Source organism: Nerophis ophidion, linkage group LG07 (genome assembly GCF_033978795.1).
Source record: "Nerophis ophidion isolate RoL-2023_Sa linkage group LG07, RoL_Noph_v1.0, whole genome shotgun sequence".
Classification (NCBI taxonomy): Eukaryota; Metazoa; Chordata; class Actinopteri; order Syngnathiformes; family Syngnathidae; genus Nerophis; species Nerophis ophidion.
Genome location: NC_084617.1, coordinates 21,160,868 through 21,186,718, shown reverse-complemented (window position 1 = coordinate 21,186,718; position 25,851 = coordinate 21,160,868). Strand labels below are relative to the sequence as shown.

Genomic DNA, 25,851 nt, shown 5'->3' with positions numbered 1-25,851 from the left:
AATTATCATTATAATTTATTTAAATGATGCATGCAAATAATTTACTGAGATTAATCTGTTTAAAAAGTAATTGTTTGACCTCACCAATTAAAAATTAACTTTTAGATCAACCCTGGTTTTAAGATCCATTCCCTAAAAACACAAGTGAAAATTATTGTTATAAATTATTTTAAATTATGCACACAGTAATCAGTAATTTACTGATATTAATATCAGTAATTTACAGATATTAATCGCAATTAATCCGTTTAAAAAATGCAATCATTTGACAGCACTAGATCACAATTAACTTTAATACCAACCCTGGTTTTAACATCCATTCCCTAAAATCACGGGTAAAAATTATCATTATAAATTTATTTAAATGATGCATGCAAATAATTTACTAACATTAATCACAATTAATCGGTTTTAAAAAATGTAATCGTTTGAAAGCACCTCTTCAAAATTAACTTAAAGATCAGCTGCAGTTTTAAGATCCATTCCCGAAAGAAAACAACATGGGTGGAATAAATCCAAGTAATACAATCTGGACATTAAATTAAGAATTTATTTAAACTCACAGCAGCAATAAAACTTCATTGACATCTTTAATCTCATGAGGACCACGGCAAAGAACACTTTGTATATGGAAACTTTTCTGTAGCGGTGCACGTCATTGGAGTGTGTGTGTGTGTGTGTGTGTGTGTGTGTGTGTGTGTGTGTGTGTGTGTGTGTGTGTGAGAGACTGTTCAAGTGTGTGTTGGCAGATTCTGGGGTGGTTCAGCAGGTAGATGATTCTGTACTTCGGCTTCAACTGCAACCTTCCCTGCTAAAAAAGACAGGAAGCAAATTCATTCTAGCCCAACTTTGGAGCTTTCGGTCTGTTTCCTGGCCGTGGAAAGCCCACCTTTATCTTCCGCTTTCGGAGGCTGGAACTGTAGTTCTCCACGAGGCCCGGCAGGCGGCTGTCCATCAGCCGCCTGCCGCTCTTTCTGCCGCTGGGACATCTCCAAGACGGCCTGGAAGAGCAAACATCTTCACATCTTGTCGCAGCTGGACAGATGTCAGGTGGAGGTTACCTGCTGGTACTCTCTCCTCTGGGCTTCCAGGGCTTTGCCTCGCTCCTTCAGCAGCTCCTGCTCCTGATGCAGAGTCTCCGCCCTCTTCTTTAGCTCCTCCTCTTTGTCTCGGAGCTCAGCCTCAAAGCGCTGAAGCTCCTCCTCAGTGTACAAGGACTTGGCGTCCAGTGTCTGCAGAAGAGACGAGGGCAAGGTGACGTTCACAAAGCCTGAAGGACTCCAGGTGGCTAAAAGTCTTAGGGATCCCCAAAATGTGGTGAATGTGTCAGGGTTTCATAAAGTAAGTCATATAAAGTCGTGGTCAAAGTTTACATACACTTGTAAAGAACATAATGTCATGGCTGTCTTGAGCTTTCAATAATTTCTATAACTTTTATTTTTTTGTGACAGAGCAATTAGAGCAGATTTTTGTTTCATCTGACATCACATGGACAAAGATAAGACCTTCTGGAGAAAAGTTCTGTGGTCGGATAAAACAAAAATTGAGCTATTTGGCCACAATACCCACCAATATACATTTGGAGGAGAAAAGGTGAGACCTTTAATCCCAGGAACACCATACCGAGCGTCAAGCATGGTGGTGGGCCTGTTTTGCTGCCAATGGAACTGCTGCTTTACAGAAAGTAAATGGGAGAATGAAAAAGGAGGATTACCTCCAAATTCTTCAAGACAAACTAAAATCATCAGCCCCGAGGTTGGGTCTTGGGCGCAGTTGGGTGTTCCAACAGCAAAATGACTCCAAACACATGTCAGAAGTGGTACAGGAATTGCTAAATCAGGCTAGAATGGCCTTCCAAAAGTCCTGACTTAAATGTGTGGACAATGATGAAGAAACAAGTCCATGTCAGAGAACCAACAAATTTAGCTGAACTCCACCAATTTTGTCAAGAGGAGTAGTCCAAAATTCAAGCAGAAGCTTGCCAGAAGCTTGAGGATGGCTACCAAAAGTGCCTCATTGCAGTAAAACTTGCCAAGGGACATGTAACCAACTATTAAAGGGGAACATTATCACAATTTCAAAAGGGTTAAAAACTATAAAAATCAGTTCCCAGTGGCTTGTTGTATTTTTTGAAGTTTTTTTTCTAAATTTTACCGGTCCCGGAATATCCCTAAAAAAAGCTTTAAAGTGCTTGATTTTCGCTATTTGCGATGCAACTATCCATTTCCCTGTGACGTCATACAGAGCTGCCAATGTAAACAAACAATGGCGGACACCACAGCAAGATATAGCGACATTAGCTCGGATTCAGACTCGGATTTCAGCGGTTTAACCGATTCAACAGATTAAGCATGTATTGAAACAGATGGTTGGAGTATGAAAGTATTGAAGAAGAAACTGAAGCTATTGAGCGAATAGCTATTGACGCTATTCATAGCCATAGCATGGCCGAATAGCTGCGTTAGCATCGCCGGTAAAATGTGCGGACCAAACGATCAGGACTTTCGCATCTCTTGACACTGGAGCAACTTAAATCCGTCGATTGGTAAGTGTTTTTTTCGCATTAAATGTGGGTGGAAGGAAACGTAATATAGTTGCAAATGCATCTGCAGGTTATCCATACATCTCTGTGCCATGTCTGCTTTAGCACCGCCGGTAAATAGCATGTTAGCATCGATTAGCTGGCAGTCACACCGCAACCAAGCGGTATAGCTCAGTTGGTAGAGCGGCTGTGCCAGCAACTTGAGGGTTGCAGGTTCGATCCCAGCTTGCACCATCCTAGTCACTGCCGTTGTGTCCTTGGGCAAGACACTTTACCCACCTGCTCCCAGTGCCACCCACACTGGTTTTAAATGTAACTTAGATATTGGGTTTCACAATGTAAAGCGCTTTGAGTCACTTGAGAAAAGCGCTATACAAATATAATTCACTTCACTTCACTTCTGATTAGCACATAAGTCAACATCAACAAAACTCACCTTTGTGATTTCGTTGACTTTATCGCTGCAAATGCATCTGCAGGTTATCCATACAGCTCTGTGCCATGTCTGTCACGTGCAGAAACTACGGCACATTCAATGGGGGTCTGGCGGCAGACACTTTCGCATCTTCGGGCCAGTGGTGCAACTTGAATCCCTCCCTGTTAGTGTTGTTATACCCTCCGACAACACACCGACAAGGCATGATGTCTCCAAGGTTTCAAAAAATAGTTGAAAAAACGGAAAATAACAGAGCTGAGACCCAATGTTTGCAATGTGTTGAAAATGAAAATGGCGGCTGTATTACCTCGGAGACGTCACGTTTTGGCGTCATCGCCAACAGAGCGATAAACAGAAAAGCCTTTAATTCGCCAAAGTTCACCCATTTATAGTTCGGAAATCGGTTAAAAAATATATGGTCTTTTTTCTGCACCATCAAGGTATATATTGACGCTTGTAGGTCTGGTGATAATGTTCCCGTTTAACATTGCTGTATGTATACTTTTGACCCAGCAGAATTGGTCACATTTTCAGGAGACCCATAATAAATTCATGAAAGAACCAAACTTCATGAATGTTTTTTGTGATCAACAAGTATGTGCTCCAATCACTCTATCACAAAAAATAAGAGTTGTAGAAAGTATTGGAAACTCAAGACAGCAATGGCATTATGTTCTTTACAAGTGTATGTAAACTTTTGACCACGACTGTATATTAATATCTTTTCACTTCGCACCACTTTTTTGTAACCACATCTACACCAACATGATTTTTATTACATACAAATTGATGGCAGATTATGTCTAATATTAATGCATGGTACTCTATTATACCATGGTGGTACTTAGTGGTTTGGGGGTCAAATTACACCTCTAATAAGATTTACACGTATTTCAAAGAGAAATGATTGATTAATTTGCTGTACATTGAAAACATGTTTTAAAATAGCAGTTTTACAGCATAACCAAAAAATGTTCATCATGAAAGGGAGTCAAAGGGGGACAAAAGGGTCCCAGGGAACTCCAAAGTATACTCAATAGCTTCTGCTAAAAATAACTTGGCAATCTACAGACATTGTACATTTTTAGATGAACCATATTTCATCCCGCTAACCTTTTAAATGAACATTCTGTTGCATGATGTCATTTTTTAAAGGCAATAAAAAGACCTACAAAAGGTCCCGAGTCTCACCTCCCATTCTCTAGGGTTGTTGAACTCCTTCTTCTCTGTGGACTTGAGGAACTCCTCCAGGCTGACCAGTCGGTCTTTGTTGGTGTCCACCTTGAAGTGAAGACATACGTGAAGGCGGCGCACGGCGACAGGAAGAAAAAAAACAAACAAAGGCGACTCACGTTCTTCATGACATCTTCCCTCATCCTCAGCCTCTCCTCCTCCATCTCCATCATGTCGTCTTCCTCGTTCTTGGGGTCATAGACCTTCTCCAGCTAAAAGAGGGTCATGGACAACAAACTAATCTAGGCCCGTCTTCCAGCAGTCCAAGATAATAACAATAATGACGTAGCAGGTTTGAAGTCTTCTCGGCGCTCCAGGGCTCACAATCATATCATATATTTTAGCATTAGATACATAGATTAGGGCTGGGTAACATGGCTGAAAACTGCATCACAATATTAAAGTTTTTTATCGTTCAATATCGATATTTTTTTAAATCTTATCGAAAAGATAGACTGGGAGAAAAAGTATTTGGAATGTAAACAATTTTATTTCAAATGTAACCTTCCTCTGATTATAATCCCCTCAGCTATCAAGGCAGAAAGGAAATGTCAACACAATCATGGAAAATACTCATTCCATGCAAACATAATTTTAAAATCACATTGAACACTGAACAATAACCTCTTAAAATGCAAAATTTGTTTATTAAAAGTGCAAAATGAAGAAATATGTAATAAAGTGTAACAAAATAGTGCAATGTGTGAAAATGTAAACAAAGAGAAGAACTATTTTCTGCAGGTTTAATGTCAGGAAGTTACAGCTGTGCTCTAAAGGGTGAGCGCGGCTAAGGTGGTGTGGTATTACCGGTCTTGCTGGGGACGAGCACCTTGCATCATTTGCAGACCACATTGGTCTGACTGCGGTCCATTTTCAAAAAATCCCCCAAAACAGCCATCCTGTCCAGGTGACTTTTCCTCTTTTATCCACAATTTCTTCATTTTTACTTTTCCTTCTCACTCCATGCAAAGAATCAACCGCCAGACAGCAAGATGGCGCAACCAAACTTGACAGTCGATACTAGCGTGTCACTCCTACTGATCACTACCTGCATTGCTCAGTTACCAGAAAGCGAGTGCCTTTGTTTACGCAATAAACCTTGCTTTTTGCTACTTCCAGTTTGTAGCCTGCATTAATGCAATGCCTGCCTTTTCCGTCACAGATCTTGGCTAATGTGTTTTCCCTAATAAAGAAGGGCTTCTAACCTGCACGTTGCCTTCCGTCTCTATAGCTTGGGTCCAGACCAACACCGCCAACAAAAAAAACTTAATATTTTCTCTTTCTTTATCTCGTAAATTTTTTTCCCATTAAAAAACATTGACCACCAACTCGATCAAGGGGATGGTCACACTAACATCCTGTTTAAATGAAGAAGTGCTCAGTCATGGTACTTAGCATATATATTGTGTGTGCATGTCCTTTTTTTTTTTTACAGATTTATGCATGTGTGTGCGTTGTATTTATATATGCTGTATGTGGATATGAATACGTATATATGTACACTAGCGTTGTACGGAATACCGGTACTACTATAGCATCGCAGTACTAATGAATCAAAAACGGTACTATACTATGTTTGAAAAGTACTGGTTCGCCATATTATTTTTTTTACAGGCATGACGACGCATCGTCACGTCATGACATTGCTGGTTTACGAGCAGAGGAGCATGTTCGGCAGCGCACAATCACGTAGTACTTACAAGCAGTGTGTAGACAGAAAAGGGAGAACGGACGCATTTCAGCTTAAAACCTAACGATAAAGGTGAAGGTATAACACTGAAAAGCCCACCGGAAGAGGTGCTTTAAGACATGGCTAGCTAGCTAGCCGCTAATGTCCATCCGCAATCAGCAGTTTTTAGCTACTTCTAAATCACTAACCCTCGCCTCCATTGCGACAAATAAATTAAGTTTCATCCCTGCAGGACGAGGAATAACTAAACATGCTTCACTCCACACCGTAGGACGGGGGTCGGCAACCATTTTTGGTCCGATATGGCTCTGTCAATATTTTGGGTTGCCGACCCCTGACATAAGAGGATACAATAGTTCACCGGGGTCCCAATGTAAACAAATGCTATGGGTGGATCTACACCTGACATCTACTGTAATGATACCAAGTACAAGAGCGTATCTAGTCAATACTACTGTTATTACGACAATATTTTTTATCGTCACAAAATCTTTTTTCTTTTTTAAATTGAGATTATATTCATAAACTCAGGAAATTAAATCATGACCAATGTATTATCCTGTAACTACTTGGTATCGGATCGATACCCAAATTTGTGGTATCATCCAAAACTAATGTAAAGTATCAAACAACATAAGAATAAGTGATTATTACATTTTAACAGAAGTTTAGACAGAACATGTTCAAAAGGAAAATAACCAGATAGTATGTTAAAAATCCATTTTTTTCAGCTTGTCCTCTTTTAATTTAGAATGGGGTATGACAATATGTTACTGCATATGTCAGCAGACCAATTAGGAGCCTTTGTTTGCTTACTTACACCTAAAAAACAAGTTGTCTCCTATGTTAACTATTTTATTTAAGGACTAGACATAGAAACATATGTTTAATGTACCATAAGTTTTTCTGTTAAATAAAGCCAATAATGCCATTTTTTGTGGTCCCCTTTATTTAGAAAAGTATCGAAAAGTATCAAAATAGATTTTTGGTACCGGTACCAGCACAAAAATATTAGTATTGACACAATCCTAATGTATACCTATATATGTATACGATTACATGTCTATTGCGATATATATTGATATTGTTTTATCGCCCAGCCCTACCATGGATTATTCTGCCTGTGGATTTTGGGTAAAATCCGACCAATCTGATTCGACTATAAACATCCCTAGTCAAAGTATGTCCTCGCATAAACGCCGCAGAGTGACGCCTCTCACCTCTTTGGTAAAAAGAGCTTCCAGCTCCTGCTCGTCCAAAACGCCGTCTTCGTTGGTGTCTGACGAGGTCAGAGGGCAAACCAGGTCACATGGTGCGCAGGACAGGAGACCGGAGATCTCACTCACCGTGAAGCTTGAAGAACGTCTTTGGGTTAAACTCTTTAGGGTCCAGTCCGTCCGTCTCCTCCCAGACTTCTCTCAGCTGAGCAACGCTGCCCTGATGACAGGAAGCAAAGACACACACGTGATTGTCCACATTCCTGAAAAATAACACGCGGCTCATTTTGTCACCCACGGGAGCGTTGACTTTGGGATGCTGGCGGTGTTTCTCCTTTAGCTCCTGCATTCGCTTCTCCTCCTTCTCCCTCTTTTCCTGGTCCAGACTCTTGAGGTACTCGCGCCTCTCGTGCTCTTTCAGCATCTCGTAACGTTTGAACTCTTCGTGTCTCTCAGCGTCGTAGTTCTCCAGGTCTTTGGTGGCCTAGGGACGTGGGCGGAGTAGATCGGTACGGCGGACTGCAAACATGGCCGGCGGGTCTTACCGTGGAGATGAGCAGCTCTAGGTCTTTCGCCTCGAACGTGTTCTGATTGTGTGGGTCCAGATGTTCGAACTGTTTGAGCAAGGAGGCGTGGTCCATCTGCACACCTGCTACACGCAAACGTTACATTCAGGACCGTCACAATCCCGGATTGAGGTGGACTCACTTTGTGTGTTGGTGCTGTCCAGTTTGGCTTTGAGCAGCATTCTCAGACGAGACACTTCCTGCCGCTTCAGCTCATCCAGACGAGTCCTGACGTTGTGACTGACCAGGTCCAGTTCTTTACTCAGCCGACCATTCTATCAGGAGGTGACGGCACCTTCAGAGATCGTTTGCGTGCGATGTCAAACCGGACAAGTTACCTTAATGTCCTCCGTGTTGGCCGTCTGCAGCTTCTCCCTGAAGTGAGGGTCTGTCTCCAAAACCTCGATGACTTCTCGGAGGTATCGGTCGTAGTACAGACCCGTGTCCTACAGGGTCAAGGTTAAAGTGATAGTTAAAACTTGTCAGACCACAAACGAGCCTAAGGTGGCGGGTATTCGAACCATGTTCTCCTCTTGACCGTCGTCTTTGGCATCCTGGTGCACCTCATTGCGGTCGATGGGCACCGACCACACGCCCGCAGAGACGAGGAGAAGCAGCAGCCCGGAGCTTTGCAACGTCATGTAGAAAACAGTATGTAAAACTGTATGTGCAACAACATACTTAACAGTGTTGGCGCTACAAATTTTAAAGTCATCAAGTCAAGTCATAAAAATGGGTCCCCATAGTAAATTTTTGGGGTCCCCCTTTTTTGAAACCACAGTTTTTTCTATATTTATATCTAGTAAGTTGTAAGTGTATTTATTTCAGTATAAAAGTGTAAAAAGTTGTTTGTTTCGGTTATGAAATGATGCATGTATGATGCATATGTTCCTTCTTGACTGCACTTAAATGTAGAATATATTTATATAATTCATATATTGTGTATATAATATATGTCATATATTATTTATAATTATTATTGTTTATTGTGAGCAAACTGTGGTGCTGAATTTCCCCCAGGGATCAATGAAGTACTTTCTATTCTATTCTATTGTATTCATAATGGTGTGCCAGGGCATACATACATTTATTTAACACTTACATATCTAGAGTCTACATCAACTTCAGATCTATCCCTCAATTCTAAGTTTTAGGGGTTTTTTTAATGTTGTTTTTTGTTAGTTAGTTTCCTGCCCTTTTTTGTCAAAGAAAACTATGTTTTTTATGGCAAATACAAAAAATATGCAAATATTGCACAAAAATGTTTCAAAGTGGAATTTTTGATGTGACGTAATCGGAGCCTATGATGAATAAATAATTCATAAAACATTGCTTTTGATTCAATATTATGTTTTGAGCAATGACATTGTTAAAGGATTTAGTAGAGAACATCGACGATAAAGTTCGCAACTTTTGGTGCTGATAAAAAAGCCTTGCCTGCACCAGAAGTAGCAGACGATTTGCACGCGACGTCACGGGTTGTGGAGCTGCTCACATCTGAACACGTTTACAATCATGGCCACCAGCAGCGAGAGCGATTCGGACCGAGAAAGTGCCGATTTCCCCATTAATTTGAGCGAGGATGAAAGATTTGTGGATGAGGAAAGTGAGAGTAAAGGTAGGAAATGGATGGATGGATGGATGGGTTATGGATTATTGACCTAATTAGGGTTTGGACATTTGTTGGGTGGAAAATATAGCATATTTTGTGTTTTTGCCATTAAAACAGGGTTTTCTTTGAAGAAATTGCTCACAGCATTATTTTAAAAATGGTTAACTTTAATGCTTTATCTAGAGATTGAAGCATTAAATAATAATTAAATAAATATTTTTAATAATATATGACTTATTTTTAACATTTTATGACTAAGACGGGTCCTGGGGAGCTATCCAGGTCCCTTCTGGGTTTTGGGGAGCTCTAAAGGTAAAATAAAATATTTATATTGTATTGGTTGTGAAAATGAAAAGTATAAAAATGCCCCCCACATGTTTTAATTTTATTAGGGTGCGGCCCTCAGTGGAAAAAGTTAGGACGCCTGTGACTTAAGCCCGCTTGTAGAAGTAGTCAGCATTTAGTCACATGGTTAAAACGTGTCGGGGTTAGAGACCCCTGCACTAATAAAGCGATTGATTGATTGATTGAAACTTGTATTAGTACATTGCACAGTACAGTACATATTCCGTACAATTGACCACTAAATGGTAACACCCGAATAAGTTTTTCAACTTGTTTGAGTCGGGGTTCAGGTTAATCAATTCATGGTGGAGCACATTTAACTGCTCCCGCCATGACACCGGACTCACCCTCGGGAATTTTACTGGTATTTGAAAACAAAACAAAACTGTCATTGCTCAAAAAAGGATAATGAATTCAAATCAATGTTATAAATGCAACTGGGATAGTCGCTTGTCCCGCTACCTTACAGCTACAGTTACGGCTAATGTTATTCTATTCTATGTTATATGTCTTTATGTTGCACAATTGCACCAAGAAAAATTCCTAGTTTGTTAAACCCCTTTTTCAAACAACGGCAATAAAAACTACCGTATTTCCTTGAATTGCCACCGGGGCGCTGATTAATTTAAAACATCTTCTCACTCCTGCGCTTACCAAAGGCATGCGCTAATTATTTTAAAACCTCTTCTCACTCCGGCACTTACCAAAGGCATGCAGTAAAAATTTGAGTGTAATGTAAGGATACCATCATAAAAAGCACATTTATTTAAAAAAAAAAACGTTACTATGGTCTTACCTTTACTTATAAATATAGTCCATGCCAGCTCCTTCTAAACAAAAGCATTGATAACTTGTTTATAAAAGTCTTCCTTATCTTTCTTCAGTTTAAGTCTCTGTTTCTCGATGGAGATCTTCCTTTATTACCTCCTCCAGCACATATCACGTCACTCATTTCACTTCTTCTGCAGCCGAATAGTCGCAAGAAGGATCACTAGCGCCTTCTACCACCAGGAGGCGGGAGTCATTTAATGACTCATATTTGACAGACGCAGCTACGGTATTGTGACGATCTTAAGCCGTCGTCTTGCGGGTTCCCAGGACCACCAAGGAAGGACATGGCTTGAACAGTTTGACTTTGTTTATTTTTCAATAAAACCTCAGTCCAGGTCACTCTTCCGCTCCTCCTCTCCGCTCGCTCGCCGTCTCCTCGCCTGTCTGTCGGACCGTCGGCTCCACAGGTATATTAATAAAACATAGCTGTTTACGGTTGTTTTTAGCATTCCGGTATTCAATAGCTTGGACCTTGAATCCTACTGAATAGCTCTTAATCTTCTTCCCTTTATGCGATTTCAAATTAGCGGTATTGAAATCAGCCTCCTCCATTTTGAAAATGATGACGGGGGAAGTGTCACTCGTGACGTCACGAGTTTGACCAGGCGGTAACACTAAGCATGCGCTAATTATTTTGCGAAGGGAGTTTGACCTGGCAGTAATTCAAGGCAGGCGCATACTATATGCCCGACGGCAATTCAAGGAAATACGGTATTCTGATTCTGAGTCTGAATTCTGATTCTGACCTTGAGACGGACAAACAGTAGAAATGGATGGATAGAGGGTTAACGTTAATAATGCTCTATCTATGATTGAATTTAAAAATATTTGGAATAATTTATGAGTTATTTTTAACATTTTATGACTAAGATGGTCCCTTCTGGGGAGCTCTAAAGCAGTGGTCCCCAACCACTCGGTACCGGGCCGCAGAAGAATTTTTTAATTCATTTTTATTTAAAAAAAAATCTATAAATATATATATATTTTTTTTTAATTAAATCAACATAAAAAACACAATATAAACTTACTATTAGTGCACCAACCACAAAAACCTCCCTTTTTCAAGACAAAAACATCCCTTTTTCATGACAAAGAAAAAAAAAAAAAGGATTACGCGGATACAAAAAGGTTGGGGACCACTGCTCTAAAGGTAAAATAAAATATTTATATTGTATTGGTTGTGAAAAAGTATCAAAATGGGCCCCACGTTTTAATTTTTATTAGACCTAAATATTAAAGCTTCAGTTTGTGAACTGGTTAAAAACATGCATTTAAATCGGCAATAGTGCTTTTGACTGATTTATTATCCTTGCAAGTTTTCTAAGCCAGTGGTTCTCAACCTTTTTTAAGTGATGTACCCCCTGTGAACATTTTTTTAATTCAAGTACCCCCTAATCAGAGTAAAGCATTTTTGGTTGAAAAAAGAAGATAAAAAAGTAAAATACAGCACTATGTCATCAGTTTCTGATTTATTCAATTGTATAACACTGCAAAATATTGCTCATTTGTGGTGGTCTTTCTTGAACTATTTGGAAAAAAATATATACAAATAACTAAAAACTTGTTGAAAAAGAAGAACTGATTCAATTATAAATAAAGATTTCTACACATAGAAGTAATCATCAACATAAAGTGACATCTTTGGGGATTGTGATAGGGATCCATCTGGATTCATGAACTTAATTCTAAACATTTCTTTACAAAGAAAAGAAGTCGTTAACATCAATATTTATGGAACATGTCCACAAAAAATCTGTCTGTCAACACTGTATATTGCATTGTTGTATTTCTTTTCCCAGTTTATGAACTTACATTCATATTTTGTTGAGGCATTATTCAATTAATATATTTATAAAGGATTTTTGAATTGTTGTTATTTTTAGAATATATTTTTTTTAAATCTCACGTACCCCTTGGCAGACCTTCAAGTACCCCCAGGGGCACGCGTACCCCCATTTGAGAACCACTGCGACCCCGAAAGGGAATAAGTGGTAGAAAATGGATGGATGGAATTCAAGTAATTCAAGGCAGGCGCATACTATATGCCCGACGGCAATTCAAGGAAATACGGTATTCTGATTCTGAGTCTGAATTCTGATTCTGACCTTGAGACGGACAAACAGTAGAAATGGATGGATAGAGGGTTAACGTTAATAATGCTCTATCTATGATTGAATTTAAAAATATTTGGAATAATTTATGAGTTATTTTTAACATTTTATGACTAAGATGGTCCCTTCTGGGGAGCTCTAAAGCAGTGGTCCCCAACCACTCGGTACCGGGCCGCAGAAGAATTTTTTAATTCATTTTTATTTAAAAAAAAATCTATAAATATATATATTTTTTTTTTTAATTAAATCAACATAAAAAACACAATATAAACTTACTATTAGTGCACCAACCACAAAAACCTCCCTTTTTCAAGACAAAAACATCCCTTTTTCATGACAAAGAAAAAAAAAAAAAGGATTACGCGGATACAAAAAGGTTGGGGACCACTGCTCTAAAGGTAAAATAAAATATTTATATTGTATTGGTTGTGAAAAAGTATCAAAATGGGCCCCACGTTTTAATTTTTATTAGACCTAAATATTAAAGCTTCAGTTTGTGAACTGGTTAAAAACATGCATTTAAATCGGCAATAGTGCTTTTGACTGATTTATTATCCTTGCAAGTTTTCTAAGCCAGTGGTTCTCAACCTTTTTTAAGTGATGTACCCCCTGTGAACATTTTTTTAATTCAAGTACCCCCTAATCAGAGTAAAGCATTTTTGGTTGAAAAAAGAAGATAAAAAAGTAAAATACAGCACTATGTCATCAGTTTCTGATTTATTCAATTGTATAACACTGCAAAATATTGCTCATTTGTGGTGGTCTTTCTTGAACTATTTGGAAAAAAATATATACAAATAACTAAAAACTTGTTGAAAAAGAAGAACTGATTCAATTATAAATAAAGATTTCTACACATAGAAGTAATCATCAACATAAAGTGACATCTTTGGGGATTGTGATAGGGATCCATCTGGATTCATGAACTTAATTCTAAACATTTCTTTACAAAGAAAAGAAGTCGTTAACATCAATATTTATGGAACATGTCCACAAAAAATCTGTCTGTCAACACTGTATATTGCATTGTTGTATTTCTTTTCCCAGTTTATGAACTTACATTCATATTTTGTTGAGGCATTATTCAATTAATATATTTATAAAGGATTTTTGAATTGTTGTTATTTTTAGAATATATTTTTTTTAAATCTCACGTACCCCTTGGCAGACCTTCAAGTACCCCCAGGGGCACGCGTACCCCCATTTGAGAACCACTGCGACCCCGAAAGGGAATAAGTGGTAGAAAATGGATGGATGGAATTCAAGTAATTCAAGGCAGGCGCATACTATATGCCCGACGGCAATTCAAGGAAATACGGTATTCTGATTCTGAGTCTGAATTCTGATTCTGACCTTGAGACGGACAAACAGTAGAAATGGATGGATAGAGGGTTAACGTTAATAATGCTCTATCTATGATTGAATTTAAAAATATTTGGAATAATTTATGAGTTATTTTTAACATTTTATGACTAAGATGGTCCCTTCTGGGGAGCTCTAAAGCAGTGGTCCCCAACCACTCGGTACCGGGCCGCAGAAGAATTTTTTAATTCATTTTTATTTAAAAAAAAATCTATAAATATATATATTTTTTTTTTTAATTAAATCAACATAAAAAACACAATATAAACTTACTATTAGTGCACCAACCACAAAAACCTCCCTTTTTCAAGACAAAAACATCCCTTTTTCATGACAAAGAAAAAAAAAAAAAGGATTACGCGGATACAAAAAGGTTGGGGACCACTGCTCTAAAGGTAAAATAAAATATTTATATTGTATTGGTTGTGAAAAAGTATCAAAATGGGCCCCACGTTTTAATTTTTATTAGACCTAAATATTAAAGCTTCAGTTTGTGAACTGGTTAAAAACATGCATTTAAATCGGCAATAGTGCTTTTGACTGATTTATTATCCTTGCAAGTTTTCTAAGCCAGTGGTTCTCAACCTTTTTTAAGTGATGTACCCCCTGTGAACATTTTTTTAATTCAAGTACCCCCTAATCAGAGTAAAGCATTTTTGGTTGAAAAAAGAAGATAAAAAAGTAAAATACAGCACTATGTCATCAGTTTCTGATTTATTCAATTGTATAACACTGCAAAATATTGCTCATTTGTGGTGGTCTTTCTTGAACTATTTGGAAAAAAATATATACAAATAACTAAAAACTTGTTGAAAAAGAAGAACTGATTCAATTATAAATAAAGATTTCTACACATAGAAGTAATCATCAACATAAAGTGACATCTTTGGGGATTGTGATAGGGATCCATCTGGATTCATGAACTTAATTCTAAACATTTCTTTACAAAGAAAAGAAGTCGTTAACATCAATATTTATGGAACATGTCCACAAAAAATCTGTCTGTCAACACTGTATATTGCATTGTTGTATTTCTTTTCCCAGTTTATGAACTTACATTCATATTTTGTTGAGGCATTATTCAATTAATATATTTATAAAGGATTTTTGAATTGTTGTTATTTTTAGAATATATTTTTTTTAAATCTCACGTACCCCTTGGCAGACCTTCAAGTACCCCCAGGGGCACGCGTACCCCCATTTGAGAACCACTGCGACCCCGAAAGGGAATAAGTGGTAGAAAATGGATGGATGGATGGATGCTCTAAGTTATTTTAAAGCACACTTTCACTTTTGTTATGTGTACCTAATGAAGTGTTTAAATGATTTACGTGCTGGCTGGTGATCACATGCCGAATTTAAAACACAGACCTTGTACTTAACTACGCAATTTACAGATGTTTTTGCTTTGTTTGCTAACTGCTTTGGTTAAGAAGTAAACAGAATGTTTTGCCTCTTAAATTCTTCGCTAGCTAAAATAGCTAGCTAGCTGTCGCAAAGCCAACAATATATATATAAGCAGCAACCCAATGCTTTAAATGCTTTGCTCCACATGAACCTAAACAATATGCTTACAGATAATAATTGACATCCGCTCTGATTAAAAATAACGGTTTTATAGAGTTCTCTTACCGCAGGTGCATCTTTAACGTGTGGGCCGAGATCCAGGAAGTGCAAGCCGTGTTGGTGTTGGAGCTAATGACGTCACCTATATGGTGCCTTCAAAGACTCGTAAAAAATACGGTAATGCAAATTAAGAACGTTAGTGGAATGGGTCCGGCGGGTTATAAAAGTGGAAAATATGTGTAGTCAAGATGTTTTTCTACTTTGTATATATAAACCGTAACAAATTGTTTTTTACAACGTTGACATTTCGATACCTTTCTGTCATTACCGTCCTACGAGCAGCACGTGAAGGAAGCTTTAACGTCAACAACAAAACATGGACGCTAAATGTTTTCAAACGTTTTTATTTGTTTCCAAAAATAGATTTCTTCATTTACTATAATTATTTTATCAAGCAAACACAAAAACTCAAAGGGATGGCAGATAAACAAATAAATTAACATTAAGAGTAAATAATTGCACATGATAATAAATAAAACGTATAAATATTCAAAAAGTAACATACATGAGCCTTGAAAAAATCTAATAGAAATAGAGCAAATATGGCACAAGTAAAGAGCACGTCATTTAAAAAAGTCTGGCAAATAAATAATGTGTGAATGTGAGTGTGAATGTTGTCTGTCTATCTGTGTTGGCCCTGCGATGAGGTGGCGACTTGTCCAGGGTGTACCCCGCCTTCCGCCCGATTGTAGCTGAGATAGGCGCCAGCGCCCCCCGCGACCCCGAAAGGGGATAAGCGGTAGAAAATGGATGGATGGATGGAAATAAATAATGCAAAAAATAAATAAACAATACAGTCACGTAATCATTTCAGGGTATAAAAATACGTTATTTTGAGGTCATAATTTATATCAGTTTAAAAGATGAAGACTTTTGATTGATCCACACTTGTAATTTGACAGCGTGAAATGATTTTTGTGTTCAGAAATCGATCTCTCTCATGTCTGTAGGCGTGCCGGCCCTTTCGTCCTCCATCTCGTCACCCTTCTCCGTGGGAGCCTCTGCCAGGCCGCTGCTCAGCCGCTGATGGAGGGCACACTCGATCATCCGGCTGTAGTACTGCAGGACCACCTGTAGGCCCACACAGGAAGTCTGTCAGAAAGCTTGATGGCAAAGAACCACGGCGGCATGGTGGATGGGGGGGGGGTTGCACTCACCAGGTCGGCCTGGCACAACTCGGCCAGCCTTAAACTAATCTCGGACCGCTGAGGGCGCCCCCTGTCGCTCAGACCTCGCAGGGCGCAGTTGAGCGACGCGGCGGCCATGAGCGAGGGCGGTGTCCCCAGGAAGCGGGATTCGCAGATGCACATGGCCGCCAGCGTGTCGCTGTGCCGCCGCAGGGTGGTCCGCTCCTGGTCCGAGTCGCCACCCTCGCTCCTTTCCTGCACCGAGGCCAGGAAGTGCGGGAGGAAGTCCTGCGGGGTCACGGCGGCTGTGTCCCAGCGTAGGGTGCCGAGCACTATGCGCTCCATTTCCTGGTTGAGACAAGTCAATCATAACACTGTGGTACAGTAGGCGGCCATTTTTGTTCTTAAGGGTCCAATTTTCTTTAATCAACACAATTAGAGTAATTATTTAACACTTTTTTTTTACATTTTCTAAGGTCAAAAATGTACAAGCAATAGTCATTCTGCATTAGGGGCAGTGCCCCAATATTATATTTAATACAGATCAGGGCAGCCATTTGTGTTCTTCACAGTAACATCTTTTCTAAAGAAGACAATTAAACTAATTATTGAACACCTTTGGATGTTTTCTAAGTCAAAAATGGTCAAGCAATAGTCATTCTGCATTAGGGGCAGTGCCCCACCATTATATTTAATACAGAACAGGGCGGCCATTTGTAATTTTTAGCGACCATTTTTCTCTAACACAATTAGACTAATTATTGAACCCTTTCTGACATTTTCTAAAGGTCAAAAATGTAAAAGCAATAGTCATTCTGCATTAGGGACAGTGCCCTAATACAGATCAGGTCGGCCATTTGTTTTCTTGAAAGTCTTATCTTCTCTAATGAAGACAATTAGACTAATTACTGAACACCTTTGGATGTTTTCTAAGATCAAACATGTTCAAGCAATGGTCGTCCTGCACAGAGGTGGGTAGTAACGCGCTACATTTACTCCGTTACATTTACTTGAGTAACTTTTGGGATAAATTGTACTTCTACGAGTAGTTTTTATGCAACATACTTTTACTTTTACTTGAGTATATTTATAGAGAAGAAACGCTACTTTTACTCCGTTCCATTTATCTACATTCAGCTCGCTACTTGCTACTTTTTTTTTATCGATCTATTAATGTTTGTTTTGGTTTATGACAGAGATTCAAAGTAGGATCTACGCATGCCTGCTTTTCACCAATCACATGCAGTCACTGGTGACGTTGGACCAATCAAACAGAACCAGGCGGTCACATGACCCGACTTAAACAAGTTGAAAAACTTATTGGGGTGTTACTATTTAGTTGTCAATTGTACGGAATATGTACTGTACTGTGCAATCTACTAGTAAAAGTTTCAATCAATCAATCAAAAGTGAAAATAAAAAAAAGACACTTTTTATGTCAACCGTACTTCCCGTCAAAAGCCTAAAGACTGATCGCACAGTTCCTGTCTTCACAATAAAAGCGCCGCTCCATCGCGCCTGCGCTAACAAAATAAGAGTCTCCGAAAGCCAGCGCAAACAAGCTAGCAAGCTACGGAGCTTGCCGCCAATGTATTTATTGAAAAGTGTATGAAAACGAATATGGAAGCTGGACAAATAAGATGCCAAAAACCAACGAATTTCATGTGGTATTGGACAGAAAAGAGGAACTTTTTTTTCCTTCCATTTGAAAACGTGGACGTTATCATCAATACTGTCTGATTCCAATCAATGCATGTCATCAGAATCAGGTAATACACCAATTTATATTCTTGTCTTCATGAAAGATAGGAATTTATGTGTTAAAAATGTATGTATATTCATTAAAACACCTTTAACATGTCAACAAAAACGGCAAAATAAATAAATATACATTATATACTGTATATATAAATGTATGTATGTATGTATATATATATATATATATATATATATATATATATGATATGTGTGTGAATATATGATATGTGTGTGTATAAATGATATGTGTGTGTATACATATGTATATATGAGGTAGATCACCTCGACTTGGTCATTTATTAAGTAATTGATAAACAATGAAAAACTTATTGGGGTGTTACCATTTAGTGGTCAATTGTACGGAATATGTACTGTACTGTACAATCTACTAATACAAGTTTCAATCACTCAATCAATCAATCAAATCAATGAATGCCTACTGAGGTTAAGGTGCTGTTAAGTTATTGTGGCTCAATGTGCCATTTTTTTATTTTATTTTAATGTACTATTATTTAATATATATTATTGTTTTAGTTGCTTAAGAGATATTCCTGGCTCTGAATTTGCTCATTGCTATTTTTATGTTTTTGTGCATTTGTTGCCGTAATCAGGTTACTCATCAGTTACTCAGTACTTGAGTAGTTTTTTCACAACATACTTTTTACTTTTACTCAAGTAAATATTTTGGTGACTACTCCTTACTTTTACTTGAGTAATAAATCTCTAAAGTAACAGTACTCTTACTTGAGTACAATTTCTGGCTACTCTACCCACCTCTGATCCTGCATTAGAAGCAGTGCCCCGCCTATATATTTAATACATCGCAGGAAAATAAATACTATAATCTTTATTTTGTTGTTTTTCTTCATATTTTGTTATTTTTCCTAGCTTAAAGTAATTTTCAAGAGTTTAACAGGAGTTTAGAAAACTCTTTGTAGCGAGGGCCACATACAGAACATTTAGGGACAACGCTGGTGGGGTGTCAATTTGATATATAAAGCTAAAAGCAAACCAATATAGATTACTACACGCTGATCTATTAAAACAAAACATCTTGGCAATTTTTACAAAATGCAGATGGCCAATAACAAAGCAAACTTGGTGAGGCCGAAAATGTTCCTCCGCGCAGCAATGGGGACATATCTGTCCTAGTAAATTTGGGTGGAATGAAAAAAAAAAAATAACATTGATCTGTGGGCACGAGTTCTGCCTAGCAACAAGTGATGAATCTTACCTAGCAACAAATTATAATGCACCTAAAACATACACTGATAACGTGTTGTGCCTTTTACATGAAAAAGGGCATGTAAAATGCCGATTAATGACTGACAGGGCACTGCAAACGTATTCTTAGCCCCTTCCTGGTCTCTCACTGATAAGAATATAATGGAAAATACCAATAAAATCCTACTCAGGTCCTCTGACCTATAATTATATTTTGTTATGTCATGTTGGATTTACTGAACGATTTGTGTCAAGAGTACAAAAATTCTCAAGCAGGGGTCTCAAACTCCAGGCCATTTGCAGTATTTCGTGGCCCTCTACTAAACTTGATAGGTTAGTGTAAATGTGGCCTGCGCATTTTGGGCGGCTAATAGGGCTGTGAATCTTTGGGCACAACAGGATTCCACTTAGTTATATTAAAAACGATTCTTGATTTAAAATTAACACTTTTTTGATAACATTGGGTGCCAGTTCTATGATTAACTACATCCCTCCATAAAATAGATAAACAGCTCTGATAAATATTTATGTAAGATGATGGTCATTTTGACTTAAGTCTTCGCATCTCACCATTTCTTTATTTGATCCGTTATTTTATCCTGAATAATTTACATTGAAAGAAGGTATCGTGCATCGCCACTGCATCATTATGCCACCATCTGCCACCAGCCACAAGAGGAGCAGCTGATTGCTTGCACCTACACTGATTGGAGTGGCGGCAGCCAATCCAGAGGGTGTTTAAAATCGGCTGACAAGTCATCTTTAAATACTGTCATGTGTGACGTGGGTCACACTTGAATTGCTATAGCGACATCCAGTGGACACATTTAGAACAGCAGTTTTTGTCATTAAAAAATTGCAACTTGGCAAATTAATCTTGCGTGCCGGATTAAACCTGTTTGGCCCGCGGACCGTAAGTTCGACAGCCCTGATCTAGAGACTTTTAGTGTTCAAAGTAAAACAAAAAATGTATGACTTATTTTTAACACTTTTATGAGTGTGGTAATCTTGGATCACCAAGCTGAGATAGGCTCCAGCGACACCCCGCCACCCCGAGATTGACAAGCGGTAGAAAAAGGATGGATGGATGAATTATGAATTTTTGACTTAATTAGGGTTCCGACTTGTCCAGGGTGTATAGCCAACCTTTTGATTGATTGATTGAGACTTGTATTAGTAGACTGCACAGTACAGTACATATTCCGTACAATTTACCACTAAATGGTAACACCGGAATAAGTTTTTCAACTTGTTTAAGTCGGGGTCCACGTTACCTTGCGCCCTAATGCAGCTGAGCTAAGCTCCAGCAAGCCCCGCGACCCCGAAAGGGACAAGTGGTAGAAAATGGATTGATGAAGATTCCAATTTTTTCACATCAAATTTTACACTTTAAACATTTGTTGGGGGGAAATTTTGCATATTTTGTGTTTTTGCCATTTAAACAGGGTTTTCTTTGAAGAAATGGCATAGAACATTTAAAAAATTGTTAACTTTAATGCTTTATCGAAAGATTGAAGCATTAAATAATAAATAAAAAATATTCTTAATAATATATGACTTATTTTTAACATTTTGTGACTAAGACGGTCCCTTATGGGTCCTGGGGAGCTCTCAAGGTAAAATAAAAATATTTATATTGTATTGGCCCCCGCATGGTTACATTTTATTACAGTGCGGACCTCAGTGGAAAAAGTTTGGACACTAGTGAGTTAAGACCGCTGGCAGAAGTAGTCAGAATGTACTCACATGGTTAAAACAGACCACATTTAGCTGCTCCTGCGATGATGTCAGACTCACCCTCAGGTCGGACGGCAGGAAGTTGTCGTCTGCAGCAGCACAGAGGGCGTCTGATTGGATGTTGTCACACTCCGTCAGCTTGGAGGCGATGAGGATGCAGGCGGCGGCCAGGCAATGCGAAGAGACAGGCAGGGATAGCGTGGCGGACAAGAAGCGGTCCATCAGCGAGACCGACAAGGGGAAGACGGCCTCGTCGCAGCCACAGACGCAGCACACCTGCGGAAAAGGTGAAGGTTTGTGTTGTCAGTGGAAGATTCCGCAACAGCTCAGACGCCATCATTTTTGAGGAAAAATAAAATTGTTACCATTTTTCCAATTACAGTAATGCACTGTAAAATAAAAGTCTGCAGAGTTTACGGTAAAAAAAACAACAACTTAGCAGCTAAGTCTCCAGAATTTAATTGAAAAAAAAAAACAATGGTTATGTTTTTCTATTTACAGTAATGCACTGTAAACTCAAAAACAAAACATACTGTAAAAATAAGTCGGTAGCGTTTAGGGTAAATTAAAAGAAAAAAAAAAGGAACTGGCAGCTCAGTCGCCCGAATTTTACTGTAAAAATACCGCTTTTTCATTTGCAGTAATACAAAGTCATCCACTGTAAATTATACAGTTCAGTCGCCAAAATTTTACCGTCAACATGACACTGATACCATTTTCTATTTACAGTAATGTGCTGTAAAAATGACCGTAGGTTTTTCAGTAAAAACTGAGAGATTTACTGTACAAAATGATAGTCGTACCATTTCTTTGTCTACAGTAATGTGCTGTAAAAAGGACCACATATTTTACAGTAAAAAAATAACAATGGTACAATTTTTTTTTATTTAAAGTAATGCACTGTAAAAAAACGACAGTAGATTTTAGGATAAAAACTCAGCTCAGTTGGCAGAATTTTACAGTAGAAACAACAGTGGTACAGTTCTTCTATTTACAGTAATGTACTGTTTAAAAAAAAAGGGTAGTGTTTACGGTAAAAAAAAATGAAAAAAATAAACTAGCTGCTCAGTCGCCAAAATGTCAACATAAAATAAATTTGACGCTGTTTTTCAATTTACAGTAATGCACTGTAAAAAAAACAACGGTAGATTGTAGGGTAAAAACCGTCAGCTCAGTTCACACACACATTCACTGTACAAACATACTGTACATATACACATACTGTTCAAATACATTCACTCTACAAACATGAATATACACATACTGTACATATATTGTACATTCACTGTACAACATATATATATATATACACATACTGTACAAATACATTCACTGTACAAACATATATATACAGTACACATACTGTACATATACTGTACATTCCCAGCACAAACATACATATATACTGTACATTACATATACACATACTGTAGATATACAAGTATATATAAATACATACAATCATGCATATAATCATGTTTAATCAAACGTATATTAACGTTGTTGCCCTAAGGGAAACTATAAGTAACACCTGGCACACTGACAAAAGTTACCTATATGTTACTATAACAATCTACAAGGTTAATATATTGGGCTTCTCTTTCTTCCCTTTCATTTATCCGCTTTCTTTTGTATTTCAAGTTAATATATATATCGTTATTGTTATTACTCATTACCAATAGTGCTACTTCTATTGGTATTTGTATTGTTCCATTTGTAGAGTAATAATATTCATTGTCATTTCTGTGTTATTAATATTTACTTCACTAACTGCTTCTTTGCTATCACTTTTACTATCATATTTGTACATACCCTATTTTCTGACGTTGCTCTGTTGTTGTTATTGTTGTGTTTGCTGTTGTCTCTCTTTCTCATCCCCCCTCTGTCTTCCTTTCACCCACTCTTTCTATCCCCTCCTGCTCCCGCCCGGCTACACCAAATAATAATTTAAATCAATTTAATAAAGTCAAATACCAATTTAGGCAACAAGAAAAGTATCCCACACTTCTCTTTTGTACAATACATCTGTACAGCAGCTTTGGGCATCTCCATCAACTATATGATTTGCCTGAGTAGCTGGACAGGACAAATTAAATAAATACAAATAAAATATTTTTTTCAATAAAAATGAAAAAAAAACACTTTAATTATTAAATACCGTATTTTTCGGAGCATAAGTCGCTCCGGAGTATAAGTTGCACCTGCATAATAAAGAAGGAAAAAAATATAAGTCGCACTGGAGTATACAGTAAGTCGCATTTTTAGGGGAAATTTATGTGATAAAACCCAACACCAAGAATAGACATTTGAAAGGCAATTTAGAATAAATAAAGAATAGTGAACAACAGACTGAAAAAGTGTACGTTATATGACGCATAAATAACCAACTGAGAAGGTGGCTGGTATGTTAACGTAACATATTATGGTAAGAGTCATTCAAATAACTATAAGTGAAGTGAAGTGAATTATATTTATATAGCGCTTTTCTCTAGTGACTCAAAGCGCTTTACATAGTGAAAACCCAAGATCTAAGTTCTATTTAAAGCAGTGTGGGTGGCACTGGGAACACATATAGAACATGCTATATGTTTATCAAACAATCTGTCACTCCTAATCGCTAAATCCCATGAAATCTTATACGTCTAGTCTCTTACGTGAATGAGCTAAATAATATTATGTGATATTTTACGGTAATGTGTTAATAATTTCACACACAAGTCGCTCCCGAGTACAAGTCGCACCCCTGGCCAAACTATGAAAAAAACTGCGACTTAGAGTCTGAAAAATACGGTAAATAAAATACATAAATAAATAAATAAAATTACATATATATATATTTAAAAGGCTTCACGTCTGCCTCACAATACGAAAGTCCTGCAGTCCTGGGTTAAATCCCAGCCTCGGGATCTTTCTGTGTGGAGTTTGCATGTTCTATGCCATTTCTTCAAAGAAAACCCTGTTTAAATGGCAAAAACACAAAATATGCAAAATTTCCCCCCAACAATTGTTTAAAGTGTAAAATTTGATGTGAAATAATTGGAATCTGGGCTTCACGGTGGCAGAGGGGTTAGTGTGTCTGCCTCACAATACGAAGGTCCTGCAGTCCTGGGTTCAATCCCAGCCTCGGGATCTTTCTGTGTGGAGTTTGCATGTTCTCCCCGTGAATGCGTGGGTTCCCTCCGGGTTCTCCGGCTTCCTCCCACTTCCAAAGACATGCACCTGGGGATAGGTTGATTGGCAACACTAAATTGGCCCTAGTGAGTGAATGTGAGTGTGAATGTTGTCTGTCTATCTGTGTTGGCCCTGCGATGAGATGGTGACTTGTCCAGGGTGTACCCCGCCTTCCGCCCGATTGTAGCTGAGATAGGCGCCAGCGCCCCCCGCGATCCCAAAAGGGAATAAGCGGTAGAAAATGGATGGATGGGATACATATTTTAAAAAAAATAAAAAATAAAAAACAGTGTTACTGTTACTGATTTTCCATTTACAGTAAAAAAAAAAAACACTGTACATTTTGGGGTAAAAACCTTCTTACACTGTGGACGTACCTCCAGGGTCCACTTGCACAGCTCCTCCCTGCTTTGCGGATCCTGCTGGATGATGCTGACGTACAGCGGCGAGGGCGCGTAGCGGTCCTCCATGTGAAGCAGCCTCTGGATCACCCGATGCCCGGACACCGACGGGTCCCAGGCGGCCCGCAGCTGAGCCTGGCCCCGGTCGGCGGTGCGCACAGGCGACTCCGTCCGCTCGGCGTCTTCCGCTTCCTCGCACCACAGCGACATGGCTACGCCTGTGTCCATTTGTATGCTGGGTGTGGGGGGGTGAAAAAAAAAAAAAAAAAAATTAAGAAGAAGCAATCCAAACTCGGTGTGGCGCCAAGCGGCCTGTCACCGCCCAGCCGCGCCCGCTCTCGTTTTTATAACGGGCAGAGGGTAATGGGGCGTGGCTAACAGACGGAGGCGGGGCCAATGGCGAGGGACATGAGATAATAGGGAGACAATTGTTCAACAGGTGGGGACACAAGAGAGGGAGTGGCAGCGCGACAGCTTGGGATCGATGGTAAAAAGGAGACGGTGGGGGGAAGAAAGAGGGAAGAGAAAAAGGTCATCTCCACTCTCTGACAATGGAGGACAATAGAAGACGTGTTTGTTTACAACCTCAGAGACGTCACGCCGAGAATGGACGCCTGTTGATCTCTGAATCAGAAATACAAATATCACAAGATAAATATGAGTGTATGAATATAACAGAAGTTCATTGAACTCAAATTACATTTTACTTTCTGGAGGCCAGGAGGAGAAATAACATAGCAAAAAAACACCATTTCAAAACAGGGTGTGCAAAGTGCAGATACAGGGCCATTTGTGGACCACAGCTCATTTTTTGAAAATAGTATAAAAAAGTGGAAGAAAAGAGCAAACAGGTGAAATAAAA

The 25,851-nt window shown here is 38.5% G+C and overlaps 2 protein-coding genes across 4 annotated transcripts; both read right to left on the bottom strand.

The window, feature by feature from the left end:
- Window positions 1-530: 530 nt before the first annotated feature.
- On the bottom strand, window positions 531-15,689 carry nucb1 (nucleobindin 1). 3 transcript variants are annotated; one of them, XM_061905617.1, is made up of 13 exons: window positions 15,578-15,689; window positions 8,206-8,311; window positions 8,023-8,130; window positions 7,827-7,959; window positions 7,664-7,770; window positions 7,417-7,602; window positions 7,248-7,338; window positions 7,122-7,180; window positions 4,331-4,423; window positions 4,170-4,259; window positions 1,062-1,232; window positions 890-1,001; window positions 531-811 (listed from the first exon to the last, which is right to left on the bottom strand). In XM_061905617.1, the coding sequence occupies exons 1-13, from the start codon at window positions 15,586-15,588 to the stop codon at window positions 732-734; spliced, it is 1,347 nt and encodes a 448-aa protein (XP_061761601.1). In that variant the 5' UTR covers window positions 15,589-15,689; the 3' UTR covers window positions 531-731. The 3 variants fall into 3 exon arrangements, with proteins under 3 accessions (XP_061761601.1, XP_061761602.1, XP_061761600.1); XM_061905618.1 differs by having other exon boundaries at window positions 531-808; XM_061905616.1 differs by lacking the exon at window positions 15,578-15,689 and having other exon boundaries at window positions 7,664-7,767; window positions 8,206-8,340.
- A 255-nt stretch (window positions 15,690-15,944) lies between these two features.
- Window positions 15,945-25,281, bottom strand: ccndx (cyclin Dx). The gene is made up of 4 exons (XM_061905619.1): window positions 24,966-25,281; window positions 21,478-21,693; window positions 16,729-17,046; window positions 15,945-16,642 (listed from the first exon to the last, which is right to left on the bottom strand). The coding sequence occupies exons 1-4, from the start codon at window positions 25,215-25,217 to the stop codon at window positions 16,493-16,495; spliced, it is 936 nt and encodes a 311-aa protein (XP_061761603.1). The 5' UTR covers window positions 25,218-25,281; the 3' UTR covers window positions 15,945-16,492.
- Window positions 25,282-25,851: the final 570 nt, after the last annotated feature.

Bases quoted from the DNA above. Each gene is read 5' to 3' on its own strand.
- ccndx (XM_061905619.1), bottom strand. From the start codon at position 25,217: ATGGACACAGGCGTAGCCATGTCGCTGTGGTGCGAGGAAGCGGAAGAC. The intron at 21,694-24,965 runs GTACGTCCACAG...CCTTTTCCGCAG, and splicing joins TGTGCAAGTGGACCCTGGAG to GTGTGCTGCGTCTGTGGCTG. The intron at 16,643-16,728 runs GTGAGTGCAACC...GTGGGCCTACAG, and splicing joins AGTTGTGCCAGGCCGACCTG to GTGGTCCTGCAGTACTACAG.
- nucb1 (XM_061905617.1), bottom strand. The intron at 7,181-7,247 runs GTGAGTGAGATC...TGACCTCGTCAG, and splicing joins GACGTTCTTCAAGCTTCACG to ACACCAACGAAGACGGCGTT. The intron at 1,233-4,169 runs GTGAGACTCGGG...TCTCTTCTGCAG, and splicing joins ACAACCCTAGAGAATGGGAG to ACACTGGACGCCAAGTCCTT.